A 26,712-nucleotide genomic window follows, 5' to 3' on the forward strand; every position below is an offset into this window, starting at 1 on the left:
TCTGCAGGCAAGTTCGCCATACTATATTTACAACAAATTATGGGTATTTTTGTTTTCAAGGATTCTGTACAATCTGAATTTAAAAAGAAGTTTTGATTTCACAGAACATTATAACCTTCGTTCAATTTTTTTTCTCTCCATTTTAAACATGTGACTTGCAGTCTATTGCAGTCTTATATTTATGTAATCTGAATCTTCCAGATGCTTACCTGATAACATAGATCCAGACATTGATCAAACGCTGTCTTCATTGTGTCCACTTTGGCCTTCAGCATGTCAAAGGTCAAGGTTGGTGACCCCCCTTCAGGACTTGGAACTGGAAAAAAAAAATTAAATTTGACGTTAATAATGTTTTGTTTCATTTTACAATTCTTTATGAATAAGGGAATAAAAGGGTAGCGACAAGTTCTTTCACGGCCATTTAAAACGCATCGCCCGTAACAATAAAAGTCTTGCACCAAGACTAGCGCAGAGTATCCGCTCACAACCGGTTATAAACACTGGTCATTATCAAAGGTTTAAACACCCCCATGTGACGCGCTCTCCACCAATAGGAATAGCAAAAACTGTCTGAGGTATTTATGAACACAGAAGGGATTTATCAGAGGAGGAGCGCAGACTAAAGTAGGAAGAATAACGTGCTTGATTACATACCTCTTATCTCTGTGGCTTCACATGCATCCTGATCCAGTGACTCACTCGTTGTTCCAGCAGCTTTTAAGACCTCTCTATCAACATGATCAATTCTAGGTGACGATCTCCTCTCAACAGTCTCACTATTCAGCGAAGACCTCCTTCTGTCAGTCCGAATTCTTGGTGAATGAGTGTTGCCATCGTCAGAGTGGTTGGTTGTGTTATTATTATTAGAGGCATTAGTCTCACTGCTTTCAGACTTCTCTCGCCGACGTCTTCTAGGCACGGGTCTCACCAAGTCTTTCTTGGGTGACTCACCGTTTTGTTTAAACTCCACTTTGATGTTAGGAGCTGATCCTTTCCTGGCAGTGCGTGGGGAGGCAGGGCGTGGTGATAATGGGCGTGGTGATAAGGGGCGTGGTGATGTTGGGCATGGCGATGATGAGCGTGGTGGTGATGACCGCCTGGTTAAGTTCAAACTATTACTTCGTTTCTCCCGGTAGGCTGCAGCTGCCACTTTCCTCCTTGAGGAACGAGTTGAATCCACCTGAGAATGATCCGATGCTGAGACGGAGTCGCTGGAGGTCCTCTGATCCCCTGATGTAGCAGTCTCATTAGTAGGGGGTGGAGTGTTTGATGAGCTACGTTTTCGCTGCCTTAACTCCTCGACAGCTTTTGAAGCAGAGGACCTTCGACAGGTTCTGCTGCTCTTACAAACCGTTGTGCTCGTCGGTGGAGGCATTGCCAGTGCGTCACCACTATCTTTAGAGTTAGGTTCAATGTCTTGTTGAGAAGATGCATCACTGGTTAACTGTGGAGAAGTTGATAGTGCGAGACCATCTGGGATCTGAGCTGAATCTATTTGGGAGACGGCTTCATTGATCAGTTGATCATTGCTTATTTTGTCCGTCAACTCTATAGCAGATTCCGACTGCTGTTGAGTTTTCTCAACCAGCGAATCCTTTGCTGATTGCGTGTCCCCTGCCCTTGTGAACCTGGCAGTGACAGATTCGGTCTCAGGTGAAGTTTCTTCCGACTTGGACGGTTTGGAGCCCTCAACAGCACCTCCCAAGGAGGGTCTCTTTTTCTTCTTCAGCCTTGAGGGCGAGGAGGGAGGGGTGTCGTTCTCCTTCCGCGTGGATTTCTTGGCTCGGGAGCTAGTCGTTCCAATCTCATAAGACTTTGGCTTCAAGAGGTTGGGAACGTTCGGAAGAACACGTTCTGTGCGAGCTCGATATTTCTCCCTCGCTGGACTGTTGGCTCGTATACGTTTCCTCTCAACGCTCTGACTGCGAGGGTGAGTCTTTAGCACTATGTTGAAAGTGGGAGATTCGGTTCTGCCTTCTTCATCCTTGGATGCTGCTAAAACAATGGACAGGAAAGGAATCCAAGAAATTAACAATCGTCAATTTAAATATTAATTGGTGGCCGTTAGTAAAGTAACCTCCAAATTTTGCTTACATTTTTAGATGCAAATAGTTCCAAATCATTATGAATGAGTAAAAAATATCCACACATTGTTTGACCCAACACATTGGGAAACAACAACCTTGTAAAATGTCAAGCTTAATCAGTGATCGGAGACCAGAGAGCAATTGTTTAATTCACTTCTGTATGGTTTTCACAAATTGCCCAGATGTTGCTAGTATTGTTTACTTCTTTAATCAAATTTTACAAGAAAAAATTAAATTTAGGCTTGTGTTTGACATTGGGATACTATGTAAACAAACTACATTGGAAAAGTTTCATATCCGGACATGATCTTAACCTTTTTTGACCTCTTTACGTAAATGGGTGTTAATCAAACCTTCGGCCACCAAAGAGTTAAAATAAACAAAATTCTCTACCATGACCTTACTTATTACATGGAAGTTGTGTAAATCTGTGAACATTTATTTTGTTCAATCTTACCAAAGTGGTTTAGACCCTTTAATGCACACATACTCAATTCTTTTTAATGTCAAGTACCTACATTTCTTAAATGCAAACTTGCTGGTCTCACTGAAAAAGCAGCAAATCACAAACAACTTACAGCCAAGCCACACAAGAAGTCTTGTCTAAGGACAGAATCCCACGAGACTCGACTTAAATCTCACTAACCTTCTCTAAGATCAGACATGGATGTTGCCTTCCTCATGGTCGTAGCCGACGTCTGCTCTTTCCTGGCCTTCATCCTCTCTACCTTGCTCCTACTACCGGACGATATTGATCTACGACTCTGATGAGACTCATACTTAGAGGTCCTCTCCAAGTTCTCCTTGTTGGCCTTCTCCACTGCCTCAGTGGTATCCTTAGTCGAGGATCTTTTGCCTTTGATGATGGGCAAGTGTTCTGATGTTGTGGTGATGACGCTGGATTGGCTGTCCGAGCTGATGATGCTCTCTGAGCGGCTCGATGGACGAGAAATTGAAACATCAGTAAGAACATTCAAGTCGGACGTCGACACCTCCATAACATCAAGCGAAGCTTGACCACTGTCATCAGTTAATGCTGATAATCTTGTATCAGTTTGATCACATGAAGGAATGTCTTCGTTCGTCGTCTGCGACTCTTTGGTTTCTAGCGTTTCATTAGATTCCTTTTCAACAACCTGTCTGGATTCTTCAGTCACTGTTAAGTCCTCCTTCACTGCCTCCTTCTCGTTGACGTCAGAATTCTCAAGCAACGTTTGCTGAGACTCGGTTTTGGCTTCGACAGTTTCCACAAGTTTCTCAGAATCTTGTTCCTTGTTAATATAATCCAGTGGAGCATCTCTCTCATTTAGTTCATGGTCCACTAAGTCCGTGCTCTTGGCAGGTTCCTTAACAACCTCCACCTGTTCAATGTTCACAGGCATCTCGCCTTCTTTGGAATGTTCCTGATTGTTGGAAGTGTGGAGGGATTTCTTTGGTGATGTGGGCGTTAAGATAGGGGTAGTTGTTGTAGTGGAGGAGGAAGATGATGAGGATGTTGTAGACTTACTACTAAGGGATAACGATTTCCATCCCATCTAAAAATGGAAAGATCAGCAGTTGTTGTTAAGATGATGAAGCCCAAAATATATTCTGTTCCTTGAACAGGTAATCATTATTAAAAAAAATTGGGGGGGGGGGGGCTGGTTTATATTGGAGGTTTCATACAGGGTTGGTAAAGATAAAAAACATCCTTGTGTAATTTCAGTTTGAAAGCTTATCGAATTATGAATTTCATACTGGAATTTCATACTAGAACATTTTTTTCTGTGATATATTTCCCCCTGAAATGAAGTCATATACAGGAAAAATGTAAATGGAAACCTTTTAAGCATTTTTTTTTAAAAGCAAGTTTTTAAACCAGAAGCTAACTTTGGTTAGGACAATGTATTTACATGCTGTAAATTGTGCACGGTTTTCCAGCATTTTTTCCTACTTTCACTGGGTTGAGCCCAAATTTTTACAGGTTTGTTATTTCATATGGTTGATCACACAGAACATAGTCTGCGACTTTTTTTGTCAGTTCAACCAATCCTGTATAATAACTCCTTTAAAGCCATTGGACCCTTTCGGTACAGAAAAAAAATTAAAAGTTCACAGATGTACAAATACTTTACAGGGTTTACAGAAGGTAATGGTCAAAGACTTCTCTTGAAATATTATTCCATGAAATGCTTTACTTTTTGAGAAAACATTCAAACAATATCAACTCTCGATATCGAGAATTACAGATTTATTTTAAACTCATGTCATGACACGGCGAAACGAGCGGAAACAAGGGTGGGTTTTCCCGGTTTTTTTTCCCGACTCCGATGACCGATTGAGCCTAAATTTTCACAGCTTTGCTATTTTACATAGAAGTCGTGATACACGAAGTGTGGGCCTTGGACAATACTGTTTACCGAAAGTGTCCAATGGCTTTAAGAAATTGCAAAATAGTGGTACAACAATCAATAAATAACAACACTTGACTAGTGGTGGTTTCATGTTTCCTTCCCCCCAAAAAATTACAAGGCTAAAAGTTTCTAAATATGCTAAAAAAGAAAACAAAATCATGCAATCATCCCGGTAGCTACAACTACCCCAAACCGGCAAGCAACCACAACCCACAAGCAGTAATTAGCATTCCACTACCCCATCATGAAACACATAAACAGCACGTCATGCACATTGACCTGCCAACCTTAAATCAGCACCAAGAAATAAATGGAATACAATGAAATCAAAGCATGCTTGAGGAGTGATTCAAAACAAACTGCAAAATATCAAAGTAGAAATCAAAACCAATTTCACTCATGCTTAGTGTTCAGATTAGACTTAACTTTTGGGGAAAATCCTGCTACATGATTAAAAAAAAAATCAAGCTAAACGCGACTACGTGTCAATTTTACCCTGAGGCCCGAAATCTTGGTATGTGATTTGTGTATAAAAAAATTAAATAAAAACATTTGACAAAAGTGTTTAAATGATGCAAACTGTGCGCTGTGCATGTGCAAGGTGCAATGGATTGAAATGAAGAGTTCATTCCAGACTCAAGAATACCTTAATCATATTTGATTTTCTAAATCTGGTAAAATATCCCGTTCAAAAGGTTCAATGATATTGACTCTGTCAAATGAGTGCAATTTGAGTGAATGAGATGTTGTGCTGAGTACTAAATAATGCCACTTGAAAAAAAACACCCCACTGAGAAGGGCAGCGCTCAAGCATGGCGCTCGCTGGGTCAACGCATCAACCCTTGACCTTTGACACTTACAGATTGTAGTCTCCGTCTAGTCTCATCTACAGCTCTAGCCATGACGTCCTTGCGACGTTGAAGGTACTAATGATTGAGATGGAAAGATGAGTAGAGAAAGAGAGAGAGAGAGGCAATGATTTGTGCACCCAGAGGACCACTGGTCAGGTTACCACTCTGGCTCATTGCTCTTAAATCACACCCAACCCATGATGCCAGAGGCAGTAAGTGTTTTGTACCTGGGGAAAAAAGTAGGTACATTTTGTCTAGTACAATGGCTGGCCTACATGTTACACAAACTGTGGCTGATAACCAAGTTTGCTGGTAAAGCTAGACTGGATAAATACAAAAGATGTAACTAATTTTTTAGTTCAGAAATAAAATGCATTTGCAGCTAGATTTAACTTTAGCATTACCAGAAATAAAATGCATTTGCAGCTAGATTTAACTATTAACGGATTTCTTTATCAATCACACTTAGTCAGGGTGGAGCGTATCCAAGACAAGCCAATGTTTACTAGCAAAAAATGCTTAAGTTGCAAGCTTTTCACCGAGTTAATAACAGTTGGAAGTTTAAAAGCACCCTGAAAAGCTACCACCCTGTATTAGGGTTTCAAGCAATTCTATTTGTTAATAAAAAGCGCCCGTTTTGGCTTTCCATCACCCCATTGCTGTAAAAATGAAAGACATTCAAACTATTTCAGTATTTACAATTTACGCTTTTTAAATTTTTCTTTAAGACAGAACCTGGCAAATTCAAAACATAGAAAAAGATACTAAAAGAAAAACCCACATCAATCAATGAGCACAACTACAAATGAACACAGATTGCCAAAAACCTGCTCAGGCTAAACTCAATCCACTAAAACTAAATGAATAAATGAGCGAAAGGACTATTCAACTCTGATCACTTAAACAAAAAGTACACTCTGCAAACAACAACCACGATGCATCAGAGACATGTCATAAAGAATCACATGCAATGAGTCAAACAAAATGATGAGTTTTTATCAAAATGGTGAGATTTTATTTCTTAAAGCATTCTGTTGATAAATCGCAACAAAACATGAGGGTGGCAATGAACAAGTTCAGATGTGGTAAGAAAACATCTGAGTATCAGCCCAAATCAGTGAAAACTCACTGTACAAGGTTCCGTGAAAACTCACTGTACAAGGTTCCGTGAAAACTCACTGTACAATGTTCAGTGAAAACTCACTGTACAAGGTTCAGTGAAAACTCACTGTACAATGTTCAGTGAAAACTCACTGTACAAGGTTCAGTGAAAACTCACTGTACAATGTTCAGTGAAAGCTCACTGTACAAGGTTCAGTGAAAACTTACTGTACAAGGTTCAGTGAAAACTTACTGTACAAGGTTCAGTGAAAACTTACTGTACAATGTTCAGTGAAAACTTACTGTACAATGTTCAGAAAGTATGCAAATCAGTCTCTTGTAAAAAAACCTGTCATTTTGATGAACTCATCGCATGGCTATTCTAGAACCACATACAAACATGAAGTCGTTACTAACAGTCCTGGAATTTCATGAAGTGCGGGGAGGTCACTGTCTCTGTTGCTCGGGTATTTTGCCAATTGACACCCTTCTAAAATGTTCCTTAAAGATTTAAAATCTTTGAGACAAAGTGACCTTTCCAAAAAACGGAACCCTCCACAGATGAAATTTCAAAACCTGTGTGAACCATTGGAATCTTGTTTTCACATTGTTCAATTTACTTAATAGTAAAACTGCATCAAATTACAAGAAAACACTTCAAGTTGTTTAACATATCCAGCATATGGACAATCTAAAGAAAAGACTCCACAACAAGCACATCGCAAAGTGTCACAAAAACAGAAAGGCAAGCACATGTGATTCTCCTCTTACCACTTGAGCCGTGACTCCGCCCACTGATGATGATGGCATCTTGTACGTACTTGACGCTATACTCCTTGAGAACAGAAAAGTTAATCCAATCAAATCATTGATCTTCACAAGTTATATTAACATCAATTGAATATAAATCAACCCCTTGTAACAACATCACATGTAGGGTTCGTCATGCTTGTCACTTAATGGTAAGCGTGTCAGACGCTGCATCACCTTAAATGTGCGCTAAACTGTATAATACACAGGAGCATCGACTCCCAAAACAGACAACCGAGAATAGTGTGATGATGTTATCGGGCCTAATTTCATAGATATGCTTAAGCAGAAAATATTGCATAACAATTTTCTGTTAAGCAGAAATGAGCAGGATACCAGTTTCAAATTGTACATGTGACATGGTTGTTTGGCTGGTAACCTTATTCTGATAAGCATAATTTTATTATGCTTATTTACATGTTGTGCTTGAGCAGCTCAATGAAATTGGGCCCTGGTGAATTTGGAAGAACACATCTTATTATTGAGAGCTTCTGTACCTGCAAAAAATTGCTTTCTCAAACATTAAACAATTACTTTTAAAGGCAGTGGACACTATTGGTAATTGTCAAAGACTAGCCTTCACAGTTGGTGTATCTCAACATATGCATAAAATAACAAACCTGTGAAAATTTGAGCTCAATCGGTCATCGAACTTGCGAGATAATAATGAAAGAAAAAAACACCCTTGTCACACGAAGTTGTGTGCGTTTAGATGGTTGATTTTGAGATCTCAAGTTCTAAACCTGAGGTCTCGAAATCAAATTCGTGGAAAATTACTTTTTCTCGAAAACTCTGGCACTTCAGAGGGAGCCATTTCTCACAATGTTTTATACCATCAACCTCTCCCCATTACTCGTCACCAAGAAAGTTGTTGTGCTAATAAATATTTTGGGTAATTATCAATAGTGTCCACTGCCTTTAAAATGAAGAGCAATAATAGCTTGGTTTCCAAGCAGATATTAACTATGCCCTTATTTATCAGTTGGACTCAAACTCCTTGGGTTTGATGCAATTCTTTCTCAATGGGTCAAACTTACTTGAGGTGACTCGACTGCGACCTTGACAGGAACTTGGATGAGATACTCAGGCGATGCTGCGTACCGTTACTGATCCCCACCGAGGCAAAGCCTGACTGAAGTTGCTCCAAACACTTGCCGAACTTCTCCTTCTCAGCGAAGGTGAAGTTAGTGTGCAGGAAACTCTCTTCATCTTTGTCCTGATCGGGACTGGGTGAATCCTGACTTGTGGTGGCGCTCTCCGTGTTATTGCCACTAGTGGAGGGGCTCGTTGAGGAGGAGGGGTCATCTTCCATGGAGGGTTTGGATTCTTCTTCTACTTCTTCCTCCTCCTCCTCTTCTTCTTCTTCTTCTTCATCTTCTTCTTCATCTTCACTTGTGCCAAGACTTACTGGATCGGTGCTCTCAGATCCCTCAGCTACATATTTTAAGATCATGAAAAATAGGAGAAGATAATAAAAAGGTCGTAGGTACGAATCCCACCGAGTAATATGCCTGGGGTTTTTTTTCAAAGAACTCGGCGAAAAGTACTGAGTATACATTGCTTATACAAATCGATGTTCGGGTAAAACCAAAATTAATAATAATTAACAAATAAAATTTCACTTTCTTGGGTGAAAACAATTCAGGCAGTCTAATGATCAGCAATGGGGCATCGTGTGACCAATGCTATGGTTTTTGAGATTGGCAACGTATACCTGTGGTTTTGTATTGTTTAATCCTATGTTAATGTGGACATAAACAATTAAACTATCCTGTGAAAATTTCATTTCAAAAGACAGATATCGCAACAAAATCTGGAACGGTTATGTCCATGCAGGAAGAGTTATCCCAATAGGAATACACAATCTGAGAAAGGAATGACCGTAACGTTTCTCATATTATCTTAAGTTTTTGTTTCTATACTATCTTTCCGAGGGGTTTAAATCGGTCACTTGAGACTGGGCGGCCAAGGAAAGAGTTATTCATTCCTAGATCCCATGACAACAAAATATGACTTTGCTAACAATCTATGCTCATCTATTTGGAATCTTCACAGCCTAAACATTGAGTGTCAACCCTAACCTTTAGCAAGATCTTCATCCTGAATGACCCGACTATTTCTTGGACTCTCCTTCTCCTTCTGCTCATGTTTGATGAAGGATCGAGCTCTTCGTCTCTGAAGCTCCTCCATGCTGGACGTAGACTCCGTCACCAGAAACTGCAAACTGAAGAAACAAACTCATATATATAAACTTTATATAAGCTGTTTATTTTTATGCACAGAACACTACCAACTATTGATCACTAACATCTTTGGCTAAGAAGTTTTAAAATTCATTTCACATTTATTTCCATACTGTAAAACATAAAGCATTACAGAATGCATATAACAATGTATAAGCCAACAGAGTAGTATAAGGTTTATACAGTCAACGAAAAGGAACAGTATGGAGGTCGATTTGATCAGCCAAGGCTTGTAGTAATCAGCCTGTAGACAGACTGAGACAAGATAAATGGACAAACAGAGACAAGACAAACGGACAGACAGAGAGAGTGTGGAGGCCAATTTGATCAGCCAAGGCATGTAGTAATCAGCCTGTGGACAGATACAAGACAAACAGACAGACAGAGACAGTATGGAGGTCGATTTGATCAGCCAAGGCATGTAGTAATCAGCCTGTGGACAGAGACAAGACAAACAGACAGACAGAGACAGTATGGAGGTCGATTTGATCAGCCAAGGCATGTAGTAATCAGCCTGTGGACAGAGACAAGACAAACAGACAGACAGAGACAGTATGGAGGCCAGTTTGATCAGCCAAGGCATGTAGTAATCAGCCTGTGGACAGAGACAAGACAAACAGACAGACAGAGACAGTATGGAGCCCAATTTGATCAGCCAAGGCATGTAGTAATCAGCCTGTGGACAGAGACAAGACAAACAGACAGACAGAGACAGTTTGGAGCCCAATTTGATCAGCCAAGGCATGTAGTAATCAGCCTGTGGACAGATACAAGACAAACAGACAGACAGAGACAGTGTGGAGGCCAATTTGATCAGCAAAGGCATGTAGTAATCAGCCTGTGGACAGAGACAAGACAAACAGACAGACAGAGACAGTATGGAGGCCAATTTGATCAGCCAAGGCATGTAGTAATCAGCCTGTGGACAGATACAAGACAAACAGACAGACAGAGACAGTTTGGAGCCCAATTTGATCAGCCAAGGCATGTAGTAATCAGCCTGTGGACAGATACAAGACAAACAGACAGACAGAGACAGTATGGAGCCCAATTTGATCAGCCAAGGCATGTAGTAATCAGCCTGTGGACAGATACAAGACAAACAGACAGACAGAGACAGTATGGAGACCAATCTGATCAGCCAAGGCATGTAGTAATCAGCCTGTGGACAGGTACAAGACAAACAGACAGACAGAGACAGTATGGAGGACAATTTGATCAGCCAAGGCATGTAGTAATCAGCCTGTGGACAGATACAAGACAAACAGACAGACAGAGACAGTATGGAGGCCAATCTGATCAGCCAAGGCATGTAGTAATCAGCCTGTGGACAGATACAAGACAAACAGACAGACAGAGACAGTATGGAGGCCAATTTGATCAGCCAAGGCATGTAGTAATCAGCCTGTGGACAGATACAAGACAAACAGACAGACAGAGACAGTATGGAGGCCAATTTGATCAGCCAAGGCATGTAGTAATCAGCCTGTGGACAGAGACAAGACAAACAGACATACAGAGACAGTATGGAGGACAATTTGATCAGCCAAGGCATGTAGTAATCAGCCTGTGGACAAAGACAAGACAAACAGACAGACAGAGACAGTATGGAGGACAATTTGATCAGCCAAGGCATGTAGTAATCAGCCTGTGGACAGATACAAGACAAACAGACAGACAGAGACAGTATGGAGGACAATTTGATCAGCCAAGGCATGTAGTAATCAGCCTGTGGACAGATACAAGACAAACAGACAGACAGAGACAGTATGGAGGACAATTTGATCAGCCAAGGCATGTAGTAATCAGCCTGTGGACAAAGACAAGACAAACAGACAGACAGAGACAGTATGGAGGACAATTTGATCAGCCAAGGCATGTAGTAATCAGCCTGTGGACAAAGACAAGACAAACAGACAGACAGAGACAGTATGGAGGACAATTTGATCAGCCAAGGCATGTAGTTTATTATGATGTATATTATGAAAAAGAACAAATGATGATATACCTGGTAAAGCAGTCAATGGAAAGAAAGCTTTGTTATATACTGTACTGCGAGATAATGCCTCTCTTGACTAAACCAAAGTATGATTTTTTATTAGGTTGATATATGTTAATAAAATACTCAAGATACCTCTCTGGTGATGTGATGGATTCTTCACTCGGTGGATAAATGATGACCTCATTGGCCTCTTCTTCTTCTTCCTCTTCAGCTTCCTCATCGAGCTTAGCAGAGCCTTGGTCATCGTCGGGCGTATCTGGGCTCATCAAGGCATCAGAGGGATAACTGGTGGGTGGTAAGAAGGGGTCACTACCACGGGAAGAGGTCACAAACCCTTTCAACTGTGGAAAGATATAATTTACACAAACTTAACTATTAACCCACTATTAGCCTCTGCTACTAACCTATTAATCTTGGAGAAGTGTTGGTTACTGCCTAGCATACATTCATGCCCATTTTTAAAAAGCTGTTTATGGGTTAGCGTAATTCGTGATTTCTGTGCAACAGAATTACGCTCAACTAACTAACCAGCCAAATACCATATCACATTTCCGCTTAAACACAAATTATTAAGCAATCTTTTTGATATTTTTCTATGATTGGACCCAGCTTAAAAGAACTGGCAGCAAGCTACGTGTAGCATGCCTTTTATTTTTTTTTTACGGCAGCTAGCTGCTTATAAGCAGAGAAATATCTGCATAAACGCTTTAAGCAATTAGGCGCTTGGTTCACTTTCATGGCACTACAGCCAAATTCTTTGCTTACATACATTACAGGGGGCTATTTGAAAAAGAAAACAAAATTGTTGTAAGCAGTATCATGAAACAAGGTCCTGTGTGGCAGGAGATTCTGTCTCTCCATTTGACAAACTGTGTACAAACTTCTTCTGATAGCGCCCTCTTTTGAATAAATCTCCTTCAGCCCATGTTTAGTTCCAATGGACTGATCCGGCCTGTCAATCAAACTGTGCGCGTTCACCCATTTGACCAATCACAGCAATGATTGTGGTCGGACAAACATGGTCATGCGTGCGCATATATTTGGCACGCCCGGCAGAATGTCAATGGGAGTGCTCGTACGTGCGCGGTGGGCGGAGCTTAGTGGAAAGCCGGAACGGTCCATATGGGGGACAAAATCTACGGGTTACAGATTTCCCCTGGACTGGCAGTTTTCCTTCAGTTGTATGACCTTTGCTCAGTCTTTAAAGTTCAAATTAAAAGTTGTTTATCACATTCAAGTGAGATATTTGTGGGTAGTTGTTTAATAATAAAGAGTGGCTTACCAATGGATTTGAAATATTGACTTGCTCTTCCAGACCAGCTAGTCCTTCCTCTGCAGACACAAATTCATCTGCTTCTTCAATTGTAAGAGAGTTCTGATAACAAGATCGTAAAAAAAACTATAGTGGTCAACTTGTGGCTACATCCATGTTTAAAAGTCTTTCCATACTTTTTGGGAAATGTTGATTCTGAGAAGGGCCGATGAGGTTCACTTTTTAACTCTACTCTAGGTCCACTATTTCTCCGTGGTAGGTTTAACCCCTTTTTAACAATGTACCTTTTTACTGGTGACTGTGTTTTTATGTGAGCAAAAAGGCCAAGGAGTTTTCCATGCTGGAACAATAAAGTTTTATTGTATTGTATTGAGGTCTTGACGTTTCAAACATTCATACTCTGCTCATATTCTCAGCATAATATGTGCACTAATTGTGTGAGTAGTAAGTGAAGTATAAATACATGTACATCAAAGGATAATCATTTCATAATAACACACTAAACAGTTGACCAAGCTCATACCTGAATTTTCTCTGCTTCAGCAAGGGCAGCCTGAAATCAAGAAATAAAAAATAGTTAGGTCAAAGTTTCAGAAAATGTTTAACGTTTCAAAAAATTTAAATGAAATTTCAGAAAATATATAATGACTTAAGAAAACCTAACAAAACCTACATGTAGGTGCTCTTGAATATTAATAAGATATAATACCAAATTAAACCATCGTCATCATCACAATAGTCTTTGTTGCACCATTTTGAGAGTTAATGTCCCTGTGTGTTAAACAGTGAAGTGTGTATTTAAGGTAACGCGACCTTTTCAGACCGACAATAATTTTTAAGTGCTATTTTACTGCCAAAGTGTGGCAGTAGTCGTATGTAACTTTGGTGCAAGGGTTTAGTAGGTGTATTAACCAACATATAAAAAAAAATTGCCTTCAAATAGACAATAATCATGCTCAATCATTTTCAAATAATATACAGTTGGTGCTTTTTATTAGAGACAAATCGTGCTAAATTCTCAACTAGAGAAACTTTATAATCATTCTCAGTTGGTTTGATCAAGAGTTCTGTAAATATGTGTCAAATACAAGGATTAGGTGAGAATTATGACAACTTAATAATAAAAAACACAGATAAACGGACAGACGGTAAATTTAAGTGAGGATGCAGGTCTGTTTTAACACACAAATTATACATGCCAGGCTAAAAAACATTTCAAATTTTAGATAAAACAAAAATTGTGCAGACAACTCCTTTAAATATGTCTAAAAATTTAAACCTCTTTAACCTTCACCAAAAAGAAACTGAATAGAACAATCAAATCGAACGGTTTAAACAAATATTTCTTTAAGTAAAGCTTGGGTCGATTTCACAAAACTCTTCCTAGCTTAGGATCGCTCCTAGGATTTAGGACGAGTCTTAGCCTTAAGATCGATCCTACTTAAGACTGACCCTAGAAGCTACTTCAAATGCTTGCAAGTGTCTTAGTTATTTCTCATCATGCATTCTCCTGGTTAGTTGTAACACTCTTCCGCCGAATCCAAAACTTACCAAATTTCATAACATGTCAGTAGGTCAGTATGAACTATAAGGTGCAGCAGTAGTAGTACGAGGGGTAAGTTGAACGCCACACATCAAGAAACGTTGGAAGATAAACTAGAGTAATACTTACAGAATGAAGAAGAGCAAAATGTCTTACTTGATCAGCCAAGGCTTCTGGTTCCACTGTGTAGCGTCTTCGATCTGATACCAAGAAGGGAGATAAAGTCTAGTTTAACATTCACATTAACTTATTAAGACATGTCAGGGGAACTTTAATCATCTTTCTCATTCCAAAGCAAATGGCATTTCAAAATACAACAAATTAACAAACCTCACGGTAGGTAAAATACTGTTCCTAGTCCACGATTCTCATAATGATTGCAGTAATAATATTGTCAACATATTCCTTCTCTTTTAAACTTTACTTAACAGTGATTGTACATACGATTTGAGGCATTGCATGGTGAGGTATCAATATATATTTGGTTTGCGGTAACACCATGTGTGTATCTACTTGCCAGGTAGAGTTTGTTCTTAAAGAACTGTCTTTCTTTATTCTACTACCCCGGGTAGATTGTTCGGGTGTTCGAGAGAATTCTCAGTTCTGAAAAGAACTGTCCTGCTTCTTACCTATTACCTGGGCGGATGGTATAGAAATAGGCCGGGACTACTACTTTAGCTAATAGGATGTAATTAACTGTACTACCGGGGAGTCAGTTCTTAAATTGGTCTCAACGTTTCGACTAGCTTGCTCTAGTCATCGTCAGGAGACTGAAGAAGTACCGGTAAGAGAGAAGTGGGCTTATTTATAGGGGTTCAGAGGATCCAGTGTAAATCAATTGTGTAAGTGATTGTACAAGTAACAGAATAACCAAGTCCTAGAAACCAGTAATCAAGGGAATCAAATATTGCAAAGCTGTGCCTTTTCTTGGTTAAGGTTCTACTGTTAGGTCTACTGGATCCAAGTGCCAACAAGTAAAATATAACACAAGTCATTTCTGCCCTATACCCTGCCTGGTTTGGAGGAAGAAGGTACCTATCTCCCAATGTAGCCTCACTTTAACACACTGTATTTTCATCATGTACAGAAGTACCTTCCCACCCTTAAATCATGTTAAGAAGTCCAGAGATTCCAAACACACAATGAATACACAATAAAGAGGAGGAGGGGGGAGGGGTAATGCCCCATATCAAGCACCAAATGCTCCGCCCTCCCAGCTGCTATTCATACCGATGCATTCTTCCATCTTGAGCTCAATGTCTCGGTGTGCATCCCATTCAGACTTGACCTTGAAGCCCTTGGAGTCCAGACGTTGAGCCCAGCGACCTCTTGGCTGGGTGGGGTTACTGTAGGTTGTTGGGCTGGGTATGTCCTCTCCACACACCTGGTCAAAGATCAAACAAACATCCGTCTTTAAAAATAGCGCCATAGATTGGAAATTAACTACCTTAAAAACTTTATTGGTGAGAAGCACCGTAACTGTTGGTAGTATAAACTATTTGGAGAAAGGGTTACCTTTGCAGTTCATTAATATGGTATGGAAAATTGTCCACCCAGAAACATTTGAATCAGAGAAACGATTCATGAATGAGTCGTTTTTCTGATTTCTGAGCATTGGTGTCCGTTAGTGAATGCTGTGGCTAGAGATACCGTTGGTACCCACTGTCACTTTGCTAAATGTGGATGAATGCGACATGCTGTTCTCTGCTCAACAAGAAGACAGTGTATTCGGCTGAAACGTTCGGGCATGGCCTCATCATGTACCCGTATAAAGTGTACTGGCTCTAGAGAACTCAATTCAAGTTGTGTATTAGCAACAGTACTGCCCAATTGAATCGTCTTTGTCACTGAACTCAAATGCAATGTCCCTAATGATTAGAAAAACTGTTATTCTAATTGTTGTTTTTATCTACTTTTTGATGAACTTGCTCTTTTCAATTATTGGGAATTTCTCAGCTTTCAGTAATTAATCAATGTTTATATGAGCAATAAATATTACCTGCTTCTTCGCCCACAGAGGAAGGTCTGCTGTGCTTTCTGTTAGGAAACAATAGTTTTTAAATTCTGTTTACTTTGTGCTTTTTAATTATATTTCATCATTACTACAAGTGATATCAATAATAGATTTTTATCAGCACTTTTAAACATTGTATCAAAGCACCTTATCACTGCCCCTGTTCATCGGGCCCTTAAAGGATTTGGGTACTTTTTCAAAATTTCCATAGATTTACATTAAACTTACAGCGTTTGAAGATAATGATAGTGGAAAGCTTCCCTTTAAATATTACTAACTAAGGTTGTGTAGTTTTACACAAGTACCCATTTACTCCTGGGTGATTAAAAGCAAACAGTCAAGTGTCTTGCCCATGAACACAAGTGTCACAACCGGGACTTGAACCCACACTGTGATATAATGTTAAATGTGCACACCTAAGGACAAAAAAAATACCTCAATAAAGGTTGACTCTGTAAAGTCAATGAAAACATTTGAAGGGGAGAAGCCACATCAAGTAGAGAAAAACATTAATCATGATCACCCTGTAAGTTCATACTCCTTGTAGCATTGGTGAGACCAATATTATTGATTTCTGACGCAGTCTTCTATTTTCATAATCCTAATCCTTAGGATTATTATCCTAATCCTTAGGATTGTTTCTATAATCTGACTTACCTAGTTTAGGCTTGGCTTGCCAGTCTGTCTGATCTTCTTCTTCATCATCGTCATCTTCCTGCTCATCAATAATAATCTCCTCCTCCTCAGGGTAGTTGGCGCCCCCTTTGACTGATGCCATGGCTCTGCTGTTATTTATATTATTGTGTCTTGTCTCTGTGGCAACAGCGCTAGGGTCCCCAATTAGCTCAGGAGGGACTACGTACGTGCCTCGCCTACTGCAGACAAAACAGAACCACAGCAACACAAAATCAGACTTCTGGGACCAATTTAATAGAGATGCTTAAGCATACAAAATATGCTAACAAAAAATGAGCTGATCAGCCAAAATACCATGTCATTTGTATCATCTGTGACCGGTATCCCGTTTATTTTTGCTAAGAAGAGAATTGAATAGCATGTTTTCTGTAAACAATTCGATATCATGCACTGCGGTTTTGTAAGATATTCACACTATGCCAGCGCCAGCCTGCAATATTATATGACATGGTGATTCTATCTACACTGTACACATTTTATTCTCTGCAAAGTTGTGCCATTCTACACAACCAGAGCAGTTGAATGGTCCCAAACAGTTGGTCAACTCGATGGAAAATTATTCCATAAGTAGGAGGGTTAAGCTGTTATGACACCTGCAGGCCGACGTTCTGTCCAAGGATTAGGTTTCCAACATCTGATTCCACTTACCCGAGTTGTGGATATTGAGGGGTCTCCTGCATATGCTGACCAATCTCACTTAGTCTTTCCTTCATGTTATGGGTGAAGCCCCATGGTAATCGCCAAACAAATATACACCTGAAAAACAAGTATTTTATTTTTTTAAAGGTTATTACACACTCATCAACACTATTAGCAGCGATAACAGGATGAATATAGAAGGCAAACTCACAGGTTGAGAATAAAAAACATTCTTAAAAAGCACAAAGCAAGCACACAGTCAGAATCATGCTAAACTATCCCCCTTTCTCATTTTTACTTATATTTTTATAACATTTCACATTTGAAGGTTTTTCTTTTCACAAGTTGGCTTTGAATGGCTATGAAATGAACTATTTGGGGTTACTTGTTGTCACTTACCCATCACCAGAGGTTGAGATGAGGTGCTTACAATCATTGGTGAATTTAATTCCTGTTACCAACTCTGCAAACATGAGGGTACAAAATAGGTGGTGTTTACTTTCATTCCTTAAAACAATTCAAAATTAATTTAAACATATCATTATCTATCTTCAGACATTTACTTGATTTGATTTACTTAGTTAATTAGAGGGTGCATCAATTTGAAAATAAAATTATAGAATTGTTTGCTGCTCCAAAAAAAGTTGCCGGTATCTTTCTCAACGGTTTTTTTATTTGTTCTTCTCGTATTGTTAAAAGCTCCTGGTCTTTGTAATTTCCGTATGGAGTCCTTTATTTTTCCTTTTTTTGTTTTGTCGTTGGTCTGCATAAGATACTTAAAATGAGCAAAATACCATCCGTTAAGGACAGGCGCTGCAAATTCCGAAATAAGTACATGACCTCGCTAGAAGTCGAAAGATCGACTGTTGCAGTCGGTCGAAACAACTCTGGAGTGCCATGGTTTCAAATGTTGATCTTTTCATGAGCCAAGTAAATTTAAATGGTATGTTTAGGTCGCCTGTCTGAAACCAAAATTTATTTGAGTCGACGTGGAGTCGCTCTTAATCTATTTGGTTTGGCGCGACTCCAGAGCGCCTGTCTGAAAAGGGTTTAAGACCAACTCACCAGAGTGACCAACCATAGTAGCAACACACTCTCCCGAATAGAAGTCAAATAGCGCTACACTCTTATCAGAGCAGCTTGTAGCTATGTACATTCCAGATGGGTCTACCTCTACTCTAATGAGTGTACCATCTTCAGCTAAAGAACCCTTGTATGTCCTCTTCAGTTTACCTGACACTGCATTGTGAATTCTGGAGAAAAAAATACATCAAGATATAGCTCATTCGTCACTTGAACTAATCACTCATCAAAAATTATGGGTGCATTTAAAAGATTCACACAATGTTTCTTTACAAATAAAATGCATCTATAACACATTTGAATGTTTTGATTTTTCAATTTTATAAGTATTTCTTTTGGTGGTCTTAACCAAGTGAGGTTTTTCCTACTTATTTTTCCCCATAGCATACATGTAACAAATGTGGGTCAGTTTCTTCCAAGGTCCTCCCCTCTTTTTTCCTCAAAATTTTAAAGGCAGTGGACACTATTGGTAATTACATTACTCAAAAAATTATTAGCATAAACCCTTATTTGGTAACAAGTAATGGGAAGCTGTTGATGGTATAAAACATTGTGAGAAACGGCTCCCTCTGAAGTGACACAGTTTTTGAGAAAGAAGGAATTTTCCATGAAGTGATTTCGAGAAGTGATTTCGAGACCTCAGATTTAAAATTTGAGGTGGCGAAATCAAGCGTCTGATGAAAGCACACAACTTTGTCTGACAAGGTTGTTTTTTCTTTCATTATTATCTTGCAACTTCGACGACCGACCAAGTTTGTTATTTTTTGCATATTTTGAGATACACAAAGTGAGAAGACTGGTCTTTGACAATTACCAATAGTGTCATTTGTCTTTAAATCCTTTTATATTATTTATTTTATAACACATCCAATAACAGGATGGATAGAAAACAAGAAGAACTTTCTGTTTTAGATGTGGGAGGAAAAACCCCTAATAGGCAAACCCCCATGCAATCAGGTAGGGGCTGAAACCCCAATCTTCATGCACTGCTCCAAGGTCTGAGGTGGGATTCGAACCGTGGTCCACAGAGCTGAAAAGCAGGGAAAGAAACCGCTGAACCAACCTGACCCTTTTAATACAGGCAAATAATAATAACCTCATCTGTGCCAATTTGAAGATAAAAAACATTTTGTTTTCTAAATCCGAGAATCTAAATTCTGAAAGGAAAAGATTGATGAATAATCCCATACTCACCTGATATTTCTGTCTTGGCAGGCAGTGGCAACATACTTTTCAGTTGGGTCTACTGTTAAGTCATAGATGGTTGTTTTGCCAACAACGTGGTGGTTACGGATAAACTCAAAATCTGGATTCTACGAGTATAAACAAAAAAATACTGCAGTGAATTCTCTTTTCTAGATTTGAATAAATAAAAAAAAATTGTATCAGCGGGTTGAGATTTTAAATGGTTGTAATCAAAAACTTATCTTTACATGGCATCAGGCATACTGTCAAACTCAGAATTTGACAGTATTTGAGTCATTCACATTGTTTTGAATTTTGACAGAAAGGAAGCATCCTACTAAATCACCAAGCAGTATTACGGCAGTACTATGGGTTTAAGGCAGTGGACACTATTGGTAATTACTCAAATTAATTATTACCATAAAACCTTACTTGGCAAGAGTAATGGGGAGCTGTTGATAGTATAATACACTGTGATAAACGGCTCCCTCTGAAGTAACGTAGTTTTCGAGAAAGAAGTAATTTTCCACGAATTTGATTTCGAGACCTCAGATTTAGAATTTGAAGCATCTTAAAGCACACAACTTCGTGTGACAAGGGTGTTTTTTTTTCTTGCAACTTCGACGACCGTTTGAGCTCAAATTTTCACAGGTTTGTTATTTTATGTATATGTTGAGATACACCAAGTGAGAAGACTAGTCTTTGACAATTACCAATAGTGTCCAGTGTCTTTAATGTATCAATATATTTGAAATCAAGATTCTGCGTTAGTGAAACCTAAGGTGAGTTACCTGAGTAACGACCCTGAACATGAGAGCTTTATCTGCACCACAGCTGATCATCTGAAGACGGCCATTCGCTTCTACAAGGAGACAAATCATAGATACATTAACAATATGATATACATGCAATAATGATACCAAGTAGTAATAATACAATAATAAAACATTATGTTGATTACCATGAGCATTAACAAGAAGAAATTCACTTCAGGGTTGATGACAATTTTATTTTGGTTACATTTTGTTTAATTAAAGTTTGACTGAAACAAGGCTAAAAGCCACTCCTGGTCAGAGGCTACAAGAAGAAAAATATTAAAGATGAAATTAACTTGGGAGAGCTGAAGGTAGGAATTGATATCCCTCTTAAAACAGTCTATACTTTAGGATGGACCAAACATGCACCAGGCAAGGAGTTCCAAAGAAATGCAAAGAGAATAAAGCTGCTGAAATGGCTCTTTCCTCTAACGAAAAACGCTATTTGTAGTTTGCTCTTTGTGGCCAAATGTTGCAGTATCCTCCTTTAACAGTTGGAATTCCTTCCAAGGGGTCCGGCTGGCTAGTTCAGTGTTGAAAAGCATCCCCATTTTATTTAAAGATGCTATGTCAGATTGTTGGCCCCAAACATTAAAAAATAGATTTTTTTGAGTGAATGGTATTTCAAAGAGTATCACCCGCTCTAACGAAAACAAGTTTAACTTTTACTTTTAATGGTCAGGAACCATGACCAAAATTTAAATTGTTTCTTATAAAACACATAAGAATTGGTCACGTGATATATTGTCGGAATCCCGACAAAAACTAATTTTGAGCACTTTATTTCACTGCTACTAATAATTGGCAGACTTGTTCGAGCAATGGCTCAAATGAAAGCTTGTAACTTTCTCGACCCCCATCAAAATACATATTGAATTTTAAATCAAAATTTGTTGGTCAAATGGGCCAAAAATCTGACATAGCATCTTTAAAAAGTGTGGACTAATGAAAATGTTGATGGAGAAGTGTAATAACAAGTTAACTGGTCCTACTTGCCACCAGTCACTAAATATGTTAAGGGCAAACCCAACACAAAACATGAGCTAAGTCCAACATACGTGTGAACTTGACGGCAGTTATTGAAGAGGAGTGATCATCAATTGTCTGAACGAGTGAACAATCTTCCTGCATGTTGAATACATGGATCAGCCTGTCTCGACTGGCAGAACATAGTAGATAGTAACCTGTACATACGAGAAACTTTGTATTAAATATCAGAACATTAAGAGACTAAGGTTTGCCATCATTAAGTAATTATCTCCTTAAATGAATTGAGGTGGTTCTGAAAGATTGAGACATTACAGCTGAACATTTCGACCAGAATGATGTGATTTTCTTCAGAAGATTTATAGAAATCTAGAGACAGAGGTTTGCCATTACTATGTGATTATCTCCTTTTTGAGGTGATGTAAAAACTCATCGCTTCAAAACATTTCTAGAAATCTAGACTTTTTAAATATTTTTGTTTATATATATTTTTTTATGCAAGTCGCCAGACACACAAAGCCTGAAGGGCACTTCAAGGTGTGGGCTACAATTATTTTATTCCAGAGGCCGTTGCCACCTACTCCTAGGACTGCCATCTCTATGTAATTATCTACTATATGAGTTGAGGTTGTTCTAAAAAGAACCGGTGCTTTTATAACTCAATGTTTCAAATCAGTACGCTCTGACTGTCTTCAGGACAAAGCTGTGGTCACCAAGGCTAAGACAGAAGCTAGGGTAGCTCTGTATTATGTGTAATTCATATTCTTTGATAGAATTGAAGAATGAATAGTGTCAGTTTATAAAGAAATAAACCACCAGCAAAGACATTGACAAAATAGAGAGACCACCAACATTAGGGCTAGATAGCTGAGTTAGTAGGGCACCGGCACATAAATTCAGGGGTCACAGCTTCAAATCCTGTTTTAGTACAATTTAATGACACAAAGACAAATCATGTTGAAATGTAAGTTTTACCCTTTTACACAGCAAGATGTATAAGCGTATTAACTTAACTGTACCCTAATAATTTTAACCTTAATGTATGTTTAAACACTTTCTCTTAACCCTCTTCTAGTCTCGAGAGCTGTACCTGAGTCTGGTCTTGAGAACTCCAGACAAAGCACCTCCGAGTCGTGAGCTTCAATCTTATGCACCTCATCCATGAACTGCATGTCGTGTACCCTGACGTTACCAGACCTGTCGCCCGAGGCCAGTAGCTGACCGTCAGAGCTGATGCTGACACAGCGGATACCACTCTTGCCCTCTACGGAATCACCCTTGTCAGCCGCTGCTGATGAACTGCCGCTGACGTTGCACAGATTCTCAAGCTGGTCGTCAACGTAGATGACTTTCAGAAGCTCCTGATGTATAGGGGAATGAGAAGTTTGATTTGAGATTTGTCAGGACACCAGCTGAGAGAAATATGTTCTGACTAAGAGAGGTTTGCCGTAACACCAAGTGAATACTTCTTTCTGAGTAGTGTTGGTTCCGTAAATAACCGGTGGTAAACTCTTAGGTATCGTTATCTTTTAAGAACCAACACTACTCAAAAGGAGATAGTTACATAGTGTTACAGCAATCCTCTCTAAGTTGTACTTCCACCATGCAAAGTTTCAAATCCTAATTAATATGTCTTGCTGATTCTGTTATGAGACACTGACACCAAACTAATACCCTTCTGTGCATTTCATTCTTGTTATGAACCGTCGTAAGGAAAAGACACCCCCACACCTGATGGAACAATAAAGTTTTTATCCATCTAGCTACATGTATCTAAAGGTTTCATTGTACATGTAGCATCAGGATTTCAGTGTATTATGAAACTACACAGAGCTGCAGGAAGTAGTATCCTGAGCATTAGAGAAGTAAAAGAGCCGATTTACTTATATCTGTAAAAAATAAATAATAATAATTACAAAATAAAATTAAAACAATAAAACTAGTTTTTTTTTAAAGCTATTTTTTGTTTACCTGGCACACACAATTTTTTTGTTGAATTCACACTGTACTCAATACTGAAACATGAATATGTGTACAGCAATGCAAGGACCCCAGTTGAAATCAGTGTTAAAGGGAAGGTACACGTTTGGTAACTGTCAAAGACCAGTCTTCTCACTTGGTGCATCCCAACATAAGCATAAAATAACAAGCCTGTGAAAATTTGAGCTCAATTGGTCATCACAGTTGCGAGAAAATGATGACAGAAAAAACACCCTTGTTTGACGAATTTGTGTGCTTTCAGATAGGAATAAAAGACTTCTAGCTAGAAGTCTTTTATTATTTAAGTGAGAAATTATCTCTGTCTCAAAATCTATGCTACTTTAGAGGGAGCCGTTTCCAACAATGTTTTATACTATCAACAGCTCTCCAATGCTCATTACCAAGTCAGTTTTTAAGTTTATATTGTTTTTGAGTTATTACCAAACATGTACCTTCCCTTTAACTGTTTGGGCATACCCTGGTAAATGAAATGTAAAAAAATGAGTAACTAAATAAAGGCCTATGTTGACTTTTCTTGACTCACATTGCTATAGATGTTCCTCTTGAACGTATCTGTATTCATAGCTGGGTCAACATTCCATATCCTAATAGTATCATCGGAAGCGTAGGTCAGGAACGAGCCAGGAGGGAGGGCTTCTTTATCACTCTCAGACAGCGAGGGGTACACCTCAGCACCCCAGATGCAAGAGGAGTGGTAGAGGAAGGAGCGCTGCTTACCTATCTTCTTCACATCTCGGATATCCCACACGTACATGCTGTGGTCGTTGTAGATACAGGTGATCTGGGATGAGATTGAAATATAGACATCTTTAGTCCTAAGAGATTGAACTGGGAAAGGTGAGTACCAATACATGGCATCATTGGTCTTTACTTGGGTGAAATTGGTTTCTAACATGACTCTTGGTTTAAAATCTACTAATCTGCCTTTGATAACTTTGAAGTGTATTTGTTTAACATGTTTAAAGGCAGTGGACACTATTGGTAAATACTCAAAATAATTATTAGCATAAAACCTTTCTTACTGACGAGTAACGGGGAGAGGTTGATGGTATAAAACATTGGCTCCCTCTGAAGTGCCATAATTTTCGAGAAAGAAGTAATTTTCCACGAATTTGATGTTGAGACCTCAGATTTAGAACTTGAGGTCTCGAAATCAACCATCTAAACACACACAACTTCGTGTGACAAGGGTGTTATTTTCTTTCATTATTATCTTGTAAGTTCGATGACCGATTGAGCTCAAATTTTCACAGGTTTGTTATTTTATGCATATGTTGAGATACACCAACTGTGAAGGCTAGTCTTTGACAATTACCAATAGTGTCCACTGCCTTTAAAGGCATGTTATACTCAAGTAATTGTCAAAGACCAGTGTTCTCTAACAAGCCTGCAAAAGTTTGGCTCAATCGTTCATCAAAGTTGCACGAAAATAATGAAAGAAAAAAACACCCTTGTTGAATAAAAATGTGTAATTTTAGGCGCCTGAATGTCTGAAGCCTGACTCAACTCAAATTTTATTGGGTGAAAAATTACCCCTGTCTTTAAAACTAGAATACTTCAAAGGGGGTTGTTTGTAACAATTTGATAATACAAACAGCTTACCTAGTGCTCTTCACCAAGTAAGTTTGTATGCCATTAATTTTTTGAGTAATCACCAAAGGTACATGTATACCCTCCCTATAGCCTGCAGACAATATTTGTATCTAGGAACGACCAGTATCCACACTTCATGTGCCCTAACATATACATGAAACACACAAGAAACTTTTAAGCTCAATTGGTCATCAGAGATACAAGAAATTAGATATCACCACCACAAAGTGTTCAGCAAATTTTTAATTTTGCTAAGCAGTGTATAAATGCTAGCTTACTTTCTTATTGACATCATCACAGGTGATTGCCATGACTGCAGGGAACCTTGCATCTTCGCTGTGTGTGATCATATGGCTGTTTAAATAGATAATAAGAGGAACAAAAAACATCAATCATCAAGAATAATACTATATCCAGAGGTTCATTCAAATGCATTCATTGCATTCAAATCGTACCTACATGTAGCACTAAAATACCAACACAGGGCTGCCTTTGATATTGGCCTGGCACATTGTCTAGTAAAAACTGCCATGGGCTAGTACTTGCACACTCACTATTTATCAAATTTTACATACCAGTGCAACAAAGTTGATTCCTTTTCCCAAATGTAAGTAATAGATTTCATAAAGTGTTCATTTATTTTTCAGTGTGTGAAAGTAATTTCATTCGACCAATAAACTAGTTGTGATTGCTACCATTAATACATTGAAAAAAACCCCAATATTTTGACAATTTTTGAAATTTTAGGCTAACAAAACTTTACAACTATTCACAAGCCTGGTAAAAATAAACTCAAGCGGTAGGCCTGCACATAAACAACAACCTAACCAAATAAACAATGGAAGAATGAACAATTTTGACCATCCAAATTGTTCAATGAAAGTATCAAAAGGTAAAACCTCTCAATTTACTATTAATGGCTACAATAAGATATTAACGAACATAAACAAAACATATAAACACACTATTATAATCTTTAATTAACCGATATCTGAACTGTAAACCAGATGCTTAGTTAAGTTCTTCCAGACATGTGTTAAAATGGCGACTCAGATTTAACAACCTCTGCACATGGTATTTAATTATTCACCAGGACTCCTGCATGCATTTAAAACTGACATGAGGTGACCACATGTGTACCTGTTCAATCAACTTTTGAAATTCCCCTCAAAATCATAATCATTGAAAGAAAGAAATTCCAATGCAAGTAATGGATGTTACATTCTTGTGATTTTATGCAGAGCTGTCTAACCAAATATTCATAACCCATTTCTTTGGGTTTTTTTCATCAGTAAAGCTTGGTTCACGAATTTGCATCAGTTGAAATATGCTCAACTCCTGCGAAACTTCGCAGCGAAAACAGCCCTCTGACCTGGTGACGTCAAAATTCCCTTCG

General features: G+C 38.7%; 1 protein-coding gene across 4 annotated transcripts in view; it reads right to left on the bottom strand.

Annotated features, from left to right (window-relative positions):
• Positions 1 to 26,712, bottom strand: part of LOC139954392 (uncharacterized) — a 63,995-nt gene that overhangs the window by 6,439 nt on the left and 30,844 nt on the right. Inside the window, exons 11-33 of one of the 4 annotated variants that reach the window (XM_071954186.1) lie at positions 25,595 to 25,670; positions 24,247 to 24,504; positions 22,813 to 23,083; positions 21,794 to 21,919; positions 20,712 to 20,782; positions 19,930 to 20,048; positions 18,718 to 18,905; positions 18,052 to 18,115; positions 17,662 to 17,769; positions 16,975 to 17,192; positions 16,303 to 16,340; positions 15,534 to 15,687; positions 14,460 to 14,503; positions 13,284 to 13,313; positions 12,770 to 12,862; positions 11,620 to 11,828; positions 9,324 to 9,466; positions 8,280 to 8,676; positions 7,204 to 7,267; positions 5,341 to 5,406; positions 2,734 to 3,622; positions 655 to 1,995; positions 210 to 316 (exon numbers count right to left, since the gene is read on the bottom strand). In XM_071954186.1, the coding sequence (XP_071810287.1) occupies positions 210 to 316; positions 655 to 1,995; positions 2,734 to 3,622; positions 5,341 to 5,406; positions 7,204 to 7,267; positions 8,280 to 8,676; positions 9,324 to 9,466; positions 11,620 to 11,828; positions 12,770 to 12,862; positions 13,284 to 13,313; positions 14,460 to 14,503; positions 15,534 to 15,687; positions 16,303 to 16,340; positions 16,975 to 17,192; positions 17,662 to 17,769; positions 18,052 to 18,115; positions 18,718 to 18,905; positions 19,930 to 20,048; positions 20,712 to 20,782; positions 21,794 to 21,919; positions 22,813 to 23,083; positions 24,247 to 24,504; positions 25,595 to 25,670 (5,074 nt within the window). Of the gene's footprint in view, positions 1 to 209; positions 317 to 654; positions 1,996 to 2,733; positions 3,623 to 5,340; positions 5,407 to 7,203; positions 7,268 to 8,279; positions 8,677 to 9,323; positions 9,467 to 11,619; positions 11,829 to 12,769; positions 12,863 to 13,283; positions 13,314 to 14,432; positions 14,504 to 15,533; positions 15,688 to 16,302; positions 16,341 to 16,974; positions 17,193 to 17,661; positions 17,770 to 18,051; positions 18,116 to 18,717; positions 18,906 to 19,929; positions 20,049 to 20,711; positions 20,783 to 21,793; positions 21,920 to 22,812; positions 23,084 to 24,246; positions 24,505 to 25,594; positions 25,671 to 26,712 lie in introns of all 4 variants that reach the window. The other 3 variants (XM_071954177.1, XM_071954168.1, XM_071954195.1) reach the window with 3 other exon arrangements.

The sequence above is a fragment of the Asterias amurensis genome, chromosome 1, assembly GCF_032118995.1.
Source record: "Asterias amurensis chromosome 1, ASM3211899v1".
Taxonomy (NCBI): domain Eukaryota; kingdom Metazoa; phylum Echinodermata; class Asteroidea; order Forcipulatida; family Asteriidae; genus Asterias; species Asterias amurensis.